The following is a 17,760-nucleotide window of genomic DNA, read 5'->3' as shown; positions in this document are numbered from 1 at the left end:
GAAAGCGTACGTCAGAATTGTATTTTCTAGGAGACAGACAGCCTGCTCCTATGGTGTAAGAAAGTTAAGCTGTCAATGTGCTAGCGCCTGCAGTGGTGGAAAAAGGACAGGACAGAAACACAAAAGGCAATGAATACAGAAATACAGCAGAATAACCTCTTCACAGTCTGTCCTTTAACACACAAATTTGTAACAGTTGCACTGAAAGACTGCAAATTTAAAACGGATGGCATGTGATTGGGTTTGGTTGAGCTGGGTCATCTCTGGATATATTTTTAAGTTGCTGACTTAAATATGCTTTACAACATGGATATGGATACTGAGGGAGTCAAATGAAACTAGTGAAGAAAATTCATTATATAAGAACTTACATAAAGTATTAATAAAAATATATATTGCCATAATCATTGTCTGATATAGACACACAGTGGGAATCTATAGCAGCTGACGGTCAAGAGCTTAATGACCCCCAAATGGTAGCTTATGCAAATGTATTTAAAGAAGATTAAATCTTTACTCAGATCGATGAAAAGGTTCTTATGTGCATGCAAAAGTTGGAAGCTAGTAACTAGCTAAATAGGATGCTCATTCCATTAGACAGTACAGCTGGGCAGCAAAGGCTCTAATCTAGAAGCCTCAAGTTTTGTGTCCAGATTAACCTTTGGTAAGTCTCTAAGGGCACAATCCTATGCATGTTTAGACTGGCTGGCTGGGGCATGCTGGGAGTTGTAGGCCTTTTTTTTGTCTAAACATGCATAGGATTGCGCCCTAAACCTTCCTGTTCCTTGGTTTCTAGAACTGGGAAGAAGGCATAACAAAACACTTCAAAGTGGAAGAGTGCTGTTCAGAAATATGCTGTTGACCAAATACTAACCAGTCTGAGAAAAATACTGCAGAACCTTTGGCCTTTAATTCCCCTCAGTTCTGCTAACTACTAAGCCATTCTGTTTTAGAGAGACCTCTTCTGAATATGGCTGCAGGTATGAGCATCATTCTCTGGCCATAGCTCATTAGTAGCTTCACCCAATCTACTTGGCTTCCTTTTTAACATAGCTTGCACAGTTTGTTCTCTCTTCAACAATGGTCATTTAGTAAATAAAACTTAAAATGAAAATTAAAGCACAAAGATCCACCTTATGTAGAATTATGTACCTAAGTTCAGTATGTCTTGGCAGCTCAATTGCCGCTAATGGACTATTATAACAGACTTCAGCAATTCTGTCGCCTACATCTTATTCCTAGCCAGAGTCTAGCAAAGAGGGTATTTCTTAAAATTGGTTTAATTTCAGCTCAGCCTGGCTAAAAGCCTGATGGGAAACATATCTACTTCATGTGAGGTGCAGAATGTATGGCAGTCCATATCCTGAATTTCTGGAACCCCAACACAGGATTGGTTGTGGCTAGAGACATATTTAGGATCTAGTTAAAATGCATGCGTGCGCGCGCGCACACACACACACAGTTAATACTTTCTTTGCCCTTTTCAATGTTCCTTTATTTGGTAGATTTATATACTGCTCTATCCTATGGGCTCAGTTCCACATTGCAAAGGATTTTTCAGTTTTGCACTAGAGGTATATGAGTTGTTATAGCTGATCACTTGTAAGTTGCCTGTCTGCTCAACATTTCTGTAATATTCATGGACAATGATGGACAGCAGCCCTTGTTTGCTAGAAATATTGTATGCTTTCTGTAATGCTCTATCTGGTATGAGGGGGCGCTCAAGCCAGGGCTCCCAACAGCCAGGCTCCCACACCTTCCCTCTTACACTACCAGCACTCTGTGTTAACTACAAACCTAGACTGAACTCTTACCTTTAATGAGCCCAGTTACCTGGCTGAGTACTCTGTCAGCTGAGCCAAGGCTCACTTGCAATTCACTAGGCCCTAGAAAATCCTAGTTTCAAAAATCTGCTCCTCAGTCTGGGCAACTTGTTCACTAGCAAAGACACTGCCTTGCTAAACTCCTGCTTCTTTTTGGAGCTTAATGCCCTACCTGCTTTGGATTACACTACCTTTGGATCTCTGGTTTCTGCCTCTGGAACTTGACTTATTCCCCATCTTGAATTAAATTATCTTGCCCCTTCGACCTTCGACTCCTGCCTCTGGAACTTGATCTATGTCCACCTTGACAAGTAGTATGGTCTCTGACCCCTGGACTGATAAGCAGCACCCCCCACAGATAGTGAAACCTGACAGTTTAGGGGTCTGACCTCTACTGGGCTCTGAAAGATTGATACTGGAACCCTACAGATTCAACAGTATTGTGTTGAATCTTTCTGCAATACCAGCTTAAAGTTGTATTTTGTGCTATTTCACCAAGTGTTAAGAGTTGGGGCTATAAGACAGGCAATTCCTAAGTCATTCTGATTTTTTTCTAACTAAGGCTAGACATTTGAAAAGATTTTCCAATACTTCAGTAACAGCCTATGGGAAGTCAATCCTTGCTTTGTAGAACTAAAAACTGAGAAATCCAGGAGCATTCCTCCACTTCTGCCCATTGCACAGTATAATTGCTACAATATTTTTAGACTGCTTAAAAATAACCCCATTATTTAAATATAGCCTGGCCCATTCCCATGGACTTAGTGAAGATAATAACAAATGTATGATAAGTGTTTTTTCTATCAAGCCCTAATGCAGGTTGCTAAGGAAAGAGCACTGAATTTACAGTATCAACAGAAAAAAGATAGTATAACAAGTGGTCACACATGACCCCCAATGGCACTTAAGGCATGGAAAAATTTACCAGTGGAATTTTTTTTTCGTGTTTGCTTTGTAAACATTCTGAATAGTTTTCTTCTGCTTCCACAGATGGTTATAGTTGCTGCGGAGTTAAAGGAGTTTTATGGACTACGTGCACCATAGTAATTTCAGGTAATGTTCAAATTTTAGAAGGAATGGGGGAAGAGGTGCGTACAACATGAAAACCTAGCACCTCCTAGGAAACAACGGCTCAGTCCGTCAGAAAGATCTTCCACTGGAGAGGGAAGGGTTGAAGCCATCTTGGATTGTGGCTTGTTTGAAAAAGAAACTGCTGTCTAAGTGGCCATTATTTTGTAATTTTTGTTTTTAAATGTTTAGCAGTAAGTAAACCGGTCTAAGAGTGAAATAGCAGCTTGAAAGGATCTATGTTAGTGACTAGTATTGCAACAGATGTGGTAGAAGTAATACATCTACGTAGAAGTAATACATTATTTGGCTGCGTAACCTGTGTTTCCGAGAGAGAGAGAGAGAGAGAGAGAGAGAGAGAGAGAGTGTGTGTGTGTGTGTGAGAGAGAGAGAGAGAGAGAGAGAGAGAGAGAGAACGAACATTTATGGATTTAAAAAGTGGTTTTACAGAGCAGGAGGACTATCTGGGGCATTGGTGGTAGACACATGAGAGGGGAGGTGAACTATGGAAGAATGTAAGATTTCCAGTAGAGAGGTGAGTAGCAGGAGGCTGTGGTGAAGTCCATACGTATTGGAAGGAATCCCCTAATAAGAGTAGGTAATTAATTCCTGGTTTCTCTGGGGGTGTGAGCGCAGGTGAACCTCCCTACTGGAGAATGCAGAGCAAAATGGATGGTAAATTAATCATCATCGTAGCTTGACCAGGCCATCTTTTGACCAACATTCAGTGGACAAGGAATGCCATATTATTTTACTTTTCACCATCTGACTATTTTACCTGTTCCTGAAGATCATAGTTTTAAGATTCTGAAAGCTCCCAGCTTGAAAACTGTTCAGTTGGTCCAATAAAATAATTCATTTTTACCTATTCCATCTCTCAAATACAACTCCAGACAGAATCTCCAATCAAAACTGTTAGGGGAATTTAGGAAGCCAAACCAACCAGACAAAGTAGAGATTAAATGCTGGCTCACCCAAAGTATCATGGGAAACATAATACTGTAATATTCCATAGCTAGGCAGGGATCACCTCAGGCTGTGCATATTCCATGATTTCTCATAAGCCACAACAGAGAGAAAGAGAGAGAGAGGGGGAGAGGGAGAGAACAAAGAATGTGGTATTGGCTGCTGAATACAGTTTCCTGAGAATCTCCATGTTCATTTTTAAAAGGAGAGAAGCAAGTTTCTAGCCCTTATACTGTAAAGATAGGCTTGGATGTTTATAGGCAATGGACGGTAACATTTCAGAAGTCAATGGGGTGGCTAAATAAGGTTTCCAGTGGTTCTATATAATCTGTCTCCCTCCAAGGGACAATGAAAGCAGCATTGTGCAGAAAAACAAGAGTATGAAAATCAGTTTAACTGGCATAATACAATCTGCAGAATGCAACTTTTCTTGGAACTGAATGTGGTTTGCATTTCTGCATAGTTTTGATTTCTTTTTTTTTTACACAAGTTATAGAGGCCACCCCTTGAATCTCTCAGGAATAGACAGCAAGGAGGCAAGGAGCTGTAGCCTGCCATTAGCGTTACACAGACAGGATCGACTTACCTCTTGTCGGAAGAGTGCAGCCTGATCCTTGCAACCAGGTAGACGCTGAACAAAGCCAGCCACCTAAACAAGTATTGCAAACAACAGGCAGAAAAATTAAAGGTCCGTTCAGTAACTCAGCAATGAAAGCACTGTCTGAAAAACCAAACTTGTCCTTCTATTTAGCCATCAATTTTTATGCGTTTAAACAAAATATTCTAAGCATTAAGATGTCTTTCCTTGTGGTAGGCAGTACTTTTTAACACTATAATACATTTTGAACTCATTGTAGTTGATATGAAGTTTGATGTAAACTTCATATGTACAGCTTTGCTACAAGACAGGTGAGAGACGAGAATGGTAGCACTAAGGAAAGAGAAGCCTTGGAAAGGCCACTATACAACCACTCTGATTGCTCCATTGGGGCACCAGCAAAGCAGAATGCAGTCCAACAGCTGCACTCCTGGGTCCCTTGCTTGGTCAGACAGGATGCTGGAGCACTTGTCTTGGGCTGTAGGTGCTTGGAGAAGTAAAATGATTCAGGCTGGCTGTGGCACAAAGAGGAATATAGCAAGGAGGAATTTAAAAACAAGAGAAAGAATTTGAGCCTGAGTACTTGGACTACTTGGCCTGGCCTACACATGCAGTAGAATGAGGTGGCAGAGTTGATTTTATCACTTCCAACTGAAGATGGAAGGGGTGTACCATTTTTGAGTGCTCCCTCATGAAAAACAAAACCCTCAGTGTAAATAATATAAAAATATACCACATCAGGGAGAAAGTCCACTCTCTGCTTTGCTACTTTTCTACCTGCAGGGAGGTAGAAAACAGGCACATCAGTCCACTCTCTGCTTTGCTACTTTTCTACCTGCAGGGAGCCTTTTATACAGGGAGCATTCAGAAATGGTAACCCCCACTGGTAGTCTGAAGTGGTAGAGTCTATTCTGTCACCTTATTTTGCTTCATGTGTAGATCAGTCCATCTTCAAAATAGCACGGGCCTATCTGATAGGAAACAGAGGGGGAAATGGAATGAGTGTGTATACATTTTACCACAATTAACTTTCAGGTTCCAAGAAAATGAGACATGCTTTGATCAGGCAACTTTTAAGTAACTTGGTGCTCCCTAGAGCGTATAACTCTGTTTTACAAAGCATGTTCCACTGAGCTGCTACAGACGTGACATTCCTAACACCAATAGGAAAAGACAAATAGTTGCAAAGGACACTGTCAGAAATTATTTCCTCCTTCAAAAACTCTTGGTTATCTAACTCCTTGCCTGTAAGCTTACATGAGAAATGTATCCTGCCCATTATCAATTTAACCAGTTTAAACTCATCTCTTATCTTTGCTTACACACGATTCTTCTTGGTTTGTTTTACATGCCAATATGTTGGGAGTACAAGAATAAGAACATCTCAGAAGCAAGTCTTGTCCTGAGAGGTAGTGAAGACCTGCAGCTCATACTGATCCACTCATGTCAGTAATATGGGGTTATTAAACACAGGAAGCTGACTTGTACCAGGTCAGTCCATTTAGCACAACATAGTCTACTCCAGGGGTAAGCAACCTGGTACCCTCCAGATGTTTCAGATTATAACTCCCATTAGTTTAAACCAGTATGGCCAATGGCAATGGATTATGGGAGTTATAGTCCAAAACATCTGGAGGGCACCAGGTTGCCCACCCTGGTCTACTCTGACAGCTGCTCCTCAGGGCTTCAGGGGTCTTTCCCATCACCTGCTACCTGATCCTTTAAACTGGAGGTGCCTGGGACTGAATTTTGGATCTTCTGCATGCAAAGCATATGCTTTGCCAGTGAATTATAGTCCCTCCCCAAGGACTGTTTCAAAAGTGATCCCAGGCCACCTTGTATGAATGGTAACATGCCCATGGGGATAAAGAATGCTCCCAAGTAGACAGTAGAAGGGACAGAGATTAAATGTTGCTCCTAGCTAGTAAGGGAAAGTTTAGAGAAGTTTAGATTCAGTTGGATAATGCTAAGGGTAATTTCCAAAACAGCCAATCATAGGCTCCATCAAGATCCATTAATGGTCAGCTGAGACAGCTGAACAATGAGCTGAAGAGCTGGAAGATGAAAACCATAAATCTAGCCATTATTTAAAACATCCCATTCCACGCAGATGCAGCTACTGTCATGAAAAAAATCCCTGTCCATCCAGCAAATGCTTTAAATTATGCTCATGTGCAATCCACAATGTGGGTTGTTTAACTGTACAAATCCATGTCAGATTTGATAGGGTTTGGGTTTTGTTTTTTTGAATTTTTGCAAACAGGAACCGGCCTTGCTAAACTTTGGACAGGCTTCCCACCCTCATATAAATATATTCCGTAGGATTAACTAGAGAGGAGTTAAAACTGTCACCCATGATACAAACACAGCCTCCCATCAAATAAATTTTGGTAAACTTGGTAAGAAACTTTTGCGAAATAAATAATCAACACTCAGATGACAGTTCTCACTAGAGGGAAAAGATTATCTAGAGCAAGGTTTTACTTAAGGTCTTGAGTGGCTAAATATTGTTTTAGCTGCATCCAGCAATGAAGGAGTAACACGTTCATTCCTGCAGCAACTTGTCAAAATTAAAAATAACCTCCTTGATTTCTTCTGAGGCACTGACAGGATTCAGACAATCATGGGGGTAAAAGAAGCCATCATGGCTTCTCCCCCCGCACCCACACGTGCCGCACTTACCCACGCCACAACCCATGGCTTGTAGTAGGGGTTGTGGAGCTGTAAGAAGCCACCCCCACCGAGTTCGGACAACATGGCAACCTGCACTGCATCGCGGGTAATTATGCAAATCGCAGTCGTGCATGCATCATGACTGGGGGTGCAGGGAGTAATCAATTACCTCCATGACTGCCTGAACACCTTCATTATTTGGATAATGGTATAGGCCTTTGTTATTGCTATCATTACAATGGACTCCTATCTCTAAGTACTTTTGAACCTTTCATGATTCCAATTCTAAGCTCATAAACAATGTATTTATTTATAATTAAATTTTCATTTATTTATTTACAATATTTATATACCGCTCCACATCAAAAGATTTCAGAGTGGTGAACAGCAAAGATAAAAGAATAAAACACTATGTTAAAACAATTAAAACATTTTAAAAGAAACAAATTGGAAGCAACACAATGATGGTGCCTGCCTGGCCTCCGAAAACAGGGAATTCCACAGGAAGGGGGCCTCCACACTGAAGGCTCTTTTCCTGGTAGATTCCAGCCAGGCCATGGGTCCATGTGGAACCACCAGGGACACGCCCTCTGATGACCTCAGTGACTGGGCAGGTTCGTAAGGAAAAAGGCGCTCTCTCAGGTATCCTGGTCCAGAGTTGTTTAGGGCTTTGTACACTACTACTACTATCTTAAACCTGGCCCGGTAGCGAATAGGCAGCCAGTGCAGTTCCCTCAGCAAAGGAGTTACATGCTGAAAAAGGACAGCTCCTGACAACAGCCTAGCTGCTGCATTCTGCACTAGCTCCTGCTTCTGGACCAGCCTTCAGGGCAGCCCCACATAGGCTGCATTGCAGTAATCCAGTCTTGAGGTTACTAATGACTGTACCACCATGGCCACGCTATCCCTGTCCAGGAGAGGCCGTAGCTGGCGAACCAGCCGAAGCTGGTAAAAGGCACTCTGAGTCACTGCAGCCACGTGCGCCTCCAGTGACAATTATGGATCTAGGAGTACCCCCAGACTATGAACCTGATCTTTCAGAGGGAGTGCAACCTCATCCAGAACAGGCAATGAGCCTATCTCCCGGACCCAGGAACCAATCACCCACAGGCTTCCGTCTTGCCAGGATTCAGCTTCAGTTTATTGGCCTTCATCCAGTCCATTACTGAGTCTGGGCAGTGACCCAGGACTTGCACAGCCTCCCCTGATTCACATGTCACAGGGAGACAGAGCTGTGTGTCATCAGCATACTGATGGCATTTTGTACCTCCAAATACCCTAATGACTGCTCCCAGTGGCTTCATATAGATGTTAAACAACATTTTGGACAAGATGGTACACTGCATTACTTCATAGCTCAAGTGCCAAAGGGCCAAGGAATAGTCACCCAATGTTACTCTCTGAAATCAGTCCTGTAGGTAGGACCAGAATCACTCTAACACAGTGCATCTGATAACCATCCCATGGAGTCGATCCAGGAAGATACCATAGTTGATGGTATCAAAAGCCAAGGAGAGGTCGAGCAGAATTAATAGGGTTGCACTTCCCCTGTCCCAAGGCTGATTCAGTCCCATAACCAGATAGAAACCCAGATTGGTATGGGTCTAGATAATCAGTATCCTCCAAGAGCGCCTGCAGTTGCTCCGCCACAGCCCTCTCCAGTACCTTCCCTAAGAAAGGCATATTTGCAGTTGGGTGGTAGTTGTCTAATACTGTTGGGTTCAGAGTGGGCTTCTTCAGGAGTGGTCACACTTCTGTCTCAAGGGCAACAGGGACCACCCCTTCCCGAAGGGAAGCATTTATCACTGCATGAACCCACCCAGTCATACCTCAGCTAGCTTTTTTTTAGCCAAGAGGGGCAGGGATGGAGAAGGCAAGTGGTCAGTTGCATTGCTGCAAACATCTTGTCCACATCATCAGGCTGCAAAAACTGGAACTGATCCCACAAAATCGGGCAGATGGTGGCATCAGACACCTCGAATGGAACTGCATTAACAACAGCATCAAGTCTGCTGTGGAGACAAGTACTTTTGTCCTCAAAGTGTGATAAAAAAAAGGTCACAGCGGGTCCTCAATGGGGCCAGGCCCCATTTGCTGGGGAGGGTGTTAACAGCCCCCAGACCACCCAGAAGAGCGCCACTGGACTCTTCTGGACTCCAATGGACCATCAACTCCATTGAGGATGCAGTGGAGGCAGCAAAAAAAGCATTTTTTGCTGCCCACACTGCTATGCAATAGGCATGATTATGTGCTCTAGAGCATGCTGGGCCATCTGTGCTTCGAGTCTTACACCATTGATGTCCAGCCTATTTCACTGACTGCAGCTCCTCAGTATACCAAGGAGTGGAGTGGGCTCTACAGTGCTGGAGAGGGCACTGAAGTGCAATCAAGTTGATGGCCCTCCACATTTCACTGTTTCACAGTGAGGCTAGGGCCTCGGCTGGATCACCAGCTCTCTCCACTGGAAAAGCCCCAAGAACATTCAGAAATCTATTGGATTCTATCATTCTCCTGGGGCGGACCATCTGAATGGGTCCCCCACCTCTGCAGGAGAGAAGTACCACCATGTGTTCAAATCTCATCAGGAAATGGTCTGACCAGGACAACAGGATTACCTGGACTCTTCCAATCTTCAGACTACCCAGCTCACAACTTGGGGCAAAAACCAAATCAAGGGTATGCCCTGCTTCATGTTGGGCTGATGACAAAACTGAGACAGCCCCATAGTTGTCATGGAGGCCATGAAGGCCTGAGCTGGAACTCCAGAGATAGCCTCGGCATGGAAGTTGAAGTCACCTAGAACCACTGTCCTGGGTTCCTCCACTAAATGTATACCCCATCTTTCTGCCAAAAATGGTGCTCAAGGCAGCAAACAATAATAAAATGCAGAGGTAATAATAAAATACAAAGTGAGTTATCTCCATGTTATGCTCTCCTTTCTTGCTCTTACTTAGCCAGTGACTAAAATCGCAATCTATTCTGCTAATTCCTTGAAAATCTAAAATTCAAGACTAAAGAAATGAAATCCTGTTTAGTGACACACAGGCTGCAATGCTAAGCACACATATTAGGGAGTGAGTTCCCTTGAAATCATTGGGTCTTACTTTTGAGTAAACATGCGCAGGCTTGCGCAGTTAAACTTTGTAACTTGTGCAGACGATGGGAAACCGAATGTGCACAATGCCTCACTTTCACAATTCTGAAAAGGCTGAGATTAGCTCATCCCTAGTAAACAGGTAAGGCGCGAGGCACTATGACATATTTGATATCCAAATAAAGGTGTACACAGAACTGTAGTCTTTGTCTCTTACTTTGGAGTAAGTTCTGTTGAACTCAATGAGACTCATTTGAGTAAACATGCATAGGATTAAGATGCAAGTCTGGCAGTTCTTAAATGATTTCACAGTGCTGTCCTTTCTGAGGAGAAGGCACTTGCGATAAGTAAATCAAGTGCCATGTACAAAGAAATCTCACTTTCCATCCCAGGATTATGAATGGCTAGGAAATCTCTGTGCAGTCACACCAGTTAGACAGTAATGCTACAGCAAGGGTGACAGAAACTGAAAAGAGTTTTTCTAAGCCTGTGTGTCCATGGATGGGTGGGGGGGGGGCTAGTCCCCCTTCCAGATGAGCCATAATCCTTGGATTTCCAGTTTTCATTAGGAAAAAACCCCAAGTCTCTAGATATTCATGGCAATACTCTCTGGCCTAGGAAAAAGCATGATGGCAGCCAAGAGTGGAAAGAGTTACCGTTGTCTGCCTAAATGTCATCTGTAGACATTTGTGAGCAGGTAACTCTGCTATATTATAGAGTTTTTGCTTTTGCACACAGCCTACTTAAAATTCATTCAAGTATTATTTGCAGTGTCATCAGAAGCTTGTTTGACAAGGGCATAGGGTGCAATTCAGAAAGAGTCTGGGACTCTTAAGTCCATATGAAATCAATTAGACTTAAGTGCACCTAACCTTGTTTGCAAAATGCCCGATTTTTAAATAACATCTCCTGATTCTGCTCTTTGATTATCTGTAAAATCAGTGTCAATATTTTATCCAAAAACATTATTTTTAAACCAAAGAATGTTCTTTCCTCTTTTCCCTCTCCTTCTTGTTATAGCAGGTCTTGCTAGTGATAGGAAGGCTAAGGTGGAAACTTATCCTGTCTACAGCTGGAATGAACAGGATAGACCCCAAATTTCAGGAATATTCTCTGAAGGGGCTATAGCCCAGTCGTTTATCACCTGTCTTGCAAGCCAAACACCCAAATTTCAAACCCTGGCATCTCAAATAGCAAGGAGACCTCCAATCTAACATAATAAAAGATGATGTGTGCCTGCCTGCCTAACTGCCTGCCTGCCTGTCCATCAGCATCAAAACCTAGACACGTGAAAATTGACATGCATGCATCAAGGCATGCACTTGAGGTTTATTTTGATTTAAAAACACATTAATTGGAATTAATATAAACGTGTCTATGTGGTTGAAGCCTGCAGTAACATCTCCAGCCATTATGGGCAGACTTTCCTAACCAGTACACAGCTTTGAGGGACAGAGTTATATGCCTGCCCACTCCCCCTGCTGTGAGGCAGCCAACCCTCAGGGGAATGGAGCAGATAGAACCCTCCCTCAGGGGACTACAGGGGTGCACCATGACACGGGCCATGCTTAGGTGTGCCAGTGGGCATGGCTTCACTCAGACACGGAGAACACAATGTGCCCAACGCAGATAGATCTGTAAGTTTGCTTCAAGGCTCTGCTGTATCAAACTAAGGACATTCCAACCTGTGCAAAGCCAGGTCCTTCTCTCGTAGCAAATAAAATAGGTATGGGGAATATGTTGTTTCACTGCAACTCCCAACATCCTTCACTGCTGGCTATGCTGACTAGGGCTGGGGAGTTGCAATCCAACAACACCTGGAGGGCCACACGTTCCCCATCCCTGAATTAAAAGATCTCAAATAGCAAGGCTAGGAAAGACCTCTAGAAAGCCACTGCCAGTCAGAATAGTCCAGGGATCCCCAAAGTTTTTGGACCTGTGGGCACATTTGGGAATTTGAGAAACTGCTGTGGGCACCACCACAAAATGCCTACTCAGTGGATCGCCACTGTTGCATCTATGGATCTTAGGCTGCATCTCATTCAGCAAAAGCCTTTGCTCCCTGTCTGCTGGACACCACAACATCTCTTTAATAAGGGGTTGTCTAATTTGGCTAATTGCTGATGGTGCAATTAAACTTATGTTCTGGCAATGTCCAGTAGTTGCTTCTTTTTGGAAGGAGGTTATTACACAGAAAATTTTTGCACTGGACCAGTCTTTAATATTCACTGATGTAGACGCTCTTTTAAAGCATTTACCTGCTTCATGGAAATTAACAAATGGTCAACGTAAATGGATTCTCCGCACCCTTTTGACAGCTAAAAGGCTGATATTACAACACTGGAAGGATAAACACTCACCTCCCATGATGCAATGAAGACCTTACAATGCTTTCAATATTTGAACAAGTGGCATATAGAGGCCACCTTCAAATGAAGACTTATTTGGATATTTGGTCTGCTTTTGTTGAAACCTATGTATCACTGCTAGGAAGTTGTATGCATTTCATATTCATATGTATATGCAGTGCAATGGTTATGCACAAATCCATGTATGTATATTAAACAAACAGGGAAAAACATTTTGCAGGTGCCTGTGGCGTTGAGGACCCCTTTTGCAGGTGCTGTGTTGGGAGTAGAGAATAACAGCCTACATGGACCCATGGTCCAGCTCAGTGCCCTTATTCACACATAATGCTAAACTAAGGTTAAGTGTTACATGAATGAGGGCCTTGGGCTTGTGGGCTCCCCACTCCTTTCTCCTTCAGTGCAGTTGCGAGGAGATCAGAAGCTTACATTTCTTTCTTTAACTAATGGCAATTTAGCGTTATGTCTGGACCTGGACAAAATGTAGTTAAGTCTTGACTAACCTTCCCAACCTGGTGCCCTCCAGATATGTTGGATGACAATTCCCATCATCCCCAGCCAGCATGGCCACTGTGGTTTATGAAGCTGGTTTGTTTCAATAAGTTAAGATTGACCACAGTTTTGGGTTCAGACATAACGCTACGGCAGTTAATTGAAAATGGAAGTGAAAGGTTCTGATCTCCTCCTCATGGCCATGATCAGAGTGCACAAGCGTAAGGCTTGTTCACGGAATGCTAAATGATAATTTAGCATTATATCTGAATGCAGCCTGTAGAAGACAGCTTTATATTTTCATATCCTTAACAACAACCATAACAACAAACCTGTTTGACTTTTAAAGCAGTCCCATTTGGCTCATAACATTTTGAAATGCCAGCCTTTCATGGTGTTGTAATCAGATTATCAAGCCTTCCCAAATTTTCAAGCACAAAACAATATTACAAATGTAGAACCACCTCCAAAAGAATAACCCCTGAAAATATTATACACATTATACATTTCCAAAACGGGGCTAAATGACAGTCAGACTTCCATCTACCCACATGGCCACTAATGGTAACTCAAACATAATCACTCACTGCTGTTTTCAATCTGTAGTGTAGCATTTCTAATATCTAAGACAATTAATGCAAAGGCTCAGGCACAGCACCCAAATGCAGATATGCTGTGTCACTCAACCCCTTGACTGCAGGGGAAACCACCTGGCTTGCAGCAAAGCACAACATGAGCTTTGACTGTAATATCGTAGCCTTGGCAGAATGCGTCCGTCTGTCAGCAATCCTGCCACACTGTGGGGATGTTTTGTGACACAGCCAGGCAAGCATGCGCAGGACAATTACAATGTAAAGTGAGTCAGCAGCAGAGATGAGCACAAAACAGGCTATTGTCAGCAGAGGCCTCAAAGGGGGCAGCTGGTAAAAGAAGTGGCATGGCTGCACACGGAAGGATCAATGCATGTCTATCTATTCCAGGTCTTGACCTAAACTTCAGGCTGCGCTGGCACCCCCCAGAATTAGTCACAGCTGTGAAGAAGAAAAGAATCACTTCTGCTGTGTTAAAATGCTTTCCAATTAAACAGAAGAAAAATGGGAAGCAGAACTCACCTCTTCCACACTCCATTTGGCCACATTCTTGGCGGTGAGGCCTGAGACCTCCGGCAGCAGCTTGCAGTGTTGCTCCCAGCAGAGATGGAGGCGGTGGGTAGGGTTTGTGGAAAGGGAAGGCATGAAGACAGACTGGTGGAGGGCCTGCTGCAGAGCAAATGCTGTGTCTGGGGAGGAGGGGGGTGGAAAGGAAGGAAGATGAGTCAGACCTTGGTCAGGTGCAATTTGGAAGTGCAGGCACTTTATTTCCTGGGCTGGCTGTGCTCAGAGCATTCCTCCCAAAAAAGGTAAGAAGAAAGCCCTGTGCTATTACAGCTGCTCTTAGGGAAGAGATGCCCCAATGCTAATACAGGAGGAGTTGCCAGCATCCTACTGCCAGGGAGGAGGAGGTTGGGTAACTGCATCTTCGGCTGGAAATTAATGGCATCATTCCAGCTTACAGTCTGTCTGTTTCTCCGCTTGCTAAGAGCCCTCTACATGCCAGATAATGACAGGCACAGACCACCTCCCAGGAGAGAAGACTCCAAGGTCAGGAAGGCTGGTAGCTCCTTCCAGACGTTTGTATCTGTCTCCATTTGTCAAACAATTGAGGCATTAAGAAAAAGAAAACATCTCCTTCCTTCCTGTCTCTGCCTCCCCCCCCCCCCCCCCGACACATACGAGATCATTTGGTTATTGCTGTGTCATGGTTCACTAAGGCTATGAGGCTGGCTATCTAGACAGCAAGAATTGGAGCCACTGATTAACATAGCACAGCAAAATGTCTTTGGTTAACAACATTGGCTAATTATGTTTGATGTTCTCCCTGCTCCACTGGGACACAGGCACAAAAAGAAGGTGATCTCTAAACATTAGGGCCTTTCAAGCAAGTTATGATTACTGGAAAGGTCTGTAGTGACACCTAGTGGCAACAACAACGAACTAGAGTTTACCACTTGCAAGAGAGCAAGGGATGAACAACGAGCGGAATACTGCATTCACTCCTAGTTCCCCTACTTCAAAAATGGTACAGGGATTCTCAAGAGTTCGTCTAATGGCTATACAAGCCTTCAGAGACTAAGGGTCTGGTCCTTCAATTTGCTGCACCAACATATAAATTTTCATATGGGATCTGCCAATAGCGCTAAGTGATCTTGGTATGCTGATGGGGCAAGGATGCAATTTATTTGAGCTATGCCAGAATAGAAATCCAAGAGGTTATCTCAATAAGGAATATTAATCCAACATCAGTGGATTCATGATCAGTGGCCTCCAGGAACAAGAGATGTTCAGGGCAATTCAAGGCTTTTGGGGGGCAGGAGGGGGGCAGTGGAGGGTGTGGGTGGCCTGCTCAATCCTTATACAGCTTGTTATATTCTGGTGGGGGTGCATTAGATGTGCTCCAAGCTGACTGGAGACCTGAACAGGGCCACTGTTATTAAGGGGTGGAGATACACTGCAGCATTTTGTTGTGGATCCCCAATTTTCTTACTAAGAACAAAGTTGTAGATTTTTCTGAATTCAAGTAGATCTATTGTAGTGAAGACAGCTCTCTCTGGGGATTGCATCTGTTATACAGATGGGTGGAAACAGATGGAGCATTTACTTTCAAATGGATATCCAAAAAGCAATCTCATCTCTGTATAAGCACTTGAAATTCATTCTGACAGTGTTGCAAGAGGAAAGGAGACAAAAGAAATCTAAACTGCAGCAAACATGCAAATCAGTGGGTTTCAACTTATCACTGGAAAACCCAATTCTGCACAACATAATGCTCATAACCAAGAAGCCAATAAATCCGCAATAGTTTCACTTAGCCCAAACACAAATTAACTAACCTCTTCCATCAGCATCCTGCTTCACTAGCTGGAGCTTTATATAGCTATGTGAGCAACCAATCCTGAAAACATAAAATTTGGGTGTTTTACTAAGGCAACTAAGTATATGTAAGAGACAGAATTGCTTCTCCAGAAAGTTTTAGTCAGGGAGTTGAACCACTAAATTTTTTAAAGAGGCTCATGGCACCTTAAAGACTAACAGATTTATTGTGGCATAAGTGTCCATCTACTAGAGACTACTTCATCATATTTAGCCAGCATCTCATAAAGTGAGGTCTACTGCCAAAAAGCTGATGGTGCAACACATTTATTAGTCTTAAGGTGCCACAAGACTCTTTGAAGTTTGTGCTGCAACAGGCTAACATATCTTCCCCCAATCCCCCAACTCAAAAAGGCCCAGTTCCAGTTCAGGGACATCAATTCAGGACCACCTGAGTTCAGACGGTAACTTTTTACAAAGTGGCCTGGAGATGGATTCAACCACTTTGAACTGATTTTGAATCCATTCAGATATAATACATTAGACAGCAATCCTATGGCCCCTAAATGGGGGGTTCCCCCCCCCATTACAAGCGCCTCCCTGCTGCTGTGGCAGCTCTTCTCCCAAGGCTGTTGTCGAGAGCTAGAAAGAGGACAAGGAGGGAGGAAAGGGGGCATGCCAGTGGGTCGGGCAAGGATGTGGATCAGCAAGATGCACAAGTCTCTCAGTTCCTGCCCCCACCCATAGCAAGGTGAGTGAGCTAGACAGGCTCAATGGGCTGTCTAGCTCAAAATGCACAAGCAGAGGACAGAGAGGCATATAAAGTCTCTGCCATTCCTCCCACCCTGCAAGGGCTTGCCAGCAGGGCTTTAGATGGATGGAGGGGCTCTGAGACTGAAGCCCTCCATCACTGAGCATCTATCCTGTAGGATTTCACCCCTAATGAACTCCATGAATTTAATTCTCTAAAATCATCTTTGAATCTGTAACTAGCATCTATGTCCCACCATTCTTTCTTCACTTCAAATTTAGCTGCTCCAGGCGAGAAATTTTATTATTAGTTTGATGAACTGAAACATTTTTCTTACGCTTTTGATTTGATTTGGGCAACAGCAGATGATTCCCCTTCGGCCCAGTCCTTCTCTTGGCTGGTCTCAGATTGCTCAGACAGACTGTGGACACTGCTTCGCTCTGATCTCTCCCCATCCTGTGTGGATGACTTTCTACTAAGAAAATAATATCTGTATCTATAAAAGCCACTTCCAAATATTTTATCTCCCTCCTCCTCCCCAACCCATCCCAGCCTTGGCACTAGCCTCCCACCCCATATTGCTCTCCAATGACTCCCCATCCCCCAGTTGCTCCCCACTGCACTCCCTGCCCCCATCCCAAGCCCCTGTCCCCTGGGTTGATCCTCATCCCATTGGCCACAATCCCTGCTGTTCTTTTTGCCCCAATAGTCACTTCACAGCCATCCCCACTGTTGCCACAGTTTTCCATATACCCCTGGTAGTTTACCAGGTGCCAACGGGAAAGGATTTCTTTTTTCCTATTTCCAGGGCAGCTGGGTATGCTCCAAAGTAAAGTGCTGGCCCAGGCTCCAGCTGCCCCGCCATCTTGATTACCCCAGAAAGCTTCTAGGGAAATCAAAATGGTGTGGCACCTGGAGCTCAGGCTGGCACTGCTCTTTGCAGTATGTCCAGCTACCAACTGTGGGGGGTGGGGGTGTTAGAGAGAGAGAGAGAGAGAGAGAGAGAGAGAGAGAGGAGGA

General features: G+C 43.8%; 1 protein-coding gene across 12 annotated transcripts in view; it reads right to left on the bottom strand.

Annotated features, from left to right (window-relative positions):
* The window catches only part of LOC146337997 (lethal(3)malignant brain tumor-like protein 4), an 85,705-nt gene that overhangs the window by 9,228 nt on the left and 58,717 nt on the right, over positions 1-17,760 (bottom strand). For 8 of the 12 annotated variants that reach the window (XM_084815622.1, XM_084815611.1, XM_084815615.1 and 5 more), the window contains 4 exons: positions 17,078-17,215; positions 16,010-16,071; positions 14,193-14,359; positions 4,444-4,506 (listed from right to left, as the gene is read on the bottom strand). In XM_084815622.1, the coding sequence (XP_084671748.1) occupies positions 4,444-4,506; positions 14,193-14,359; positions 16,010-16,071; positions 17,078-17,215 (430 nt within the window). The remainder of the gene's footprint in view (positions 1-4,443; positions 4,507-14,192; positions 14,360-16,009; positions 16,072-17,077; positions 17,216-17,760) is intronic. The other 4 variants (XM_084815618.1, XM_084815614.1, XM_084815620.1 and 1 more) reach the window with 1 other exon arrangement.

The sequence above is a fragment of the Heloderma suspectum genome, chromosome 10 (genome assembly GCF_057233095.1).
Source record: "Heloderma suspectum isolate Gila_16-S chromosome 10, 16-S_ref, whole genome shotgun sequence".
NCBI classification, from domain to species: domain Eukaryota; kingdom Metazoa; phylum Chordata; class Lepidosauria; order Squamata; family Helodermatidae; genus Heloderma; species Heloderma suspectum.
This window is presented reverse-complemented; position numbering and strand designations above follow the sequence as displayed.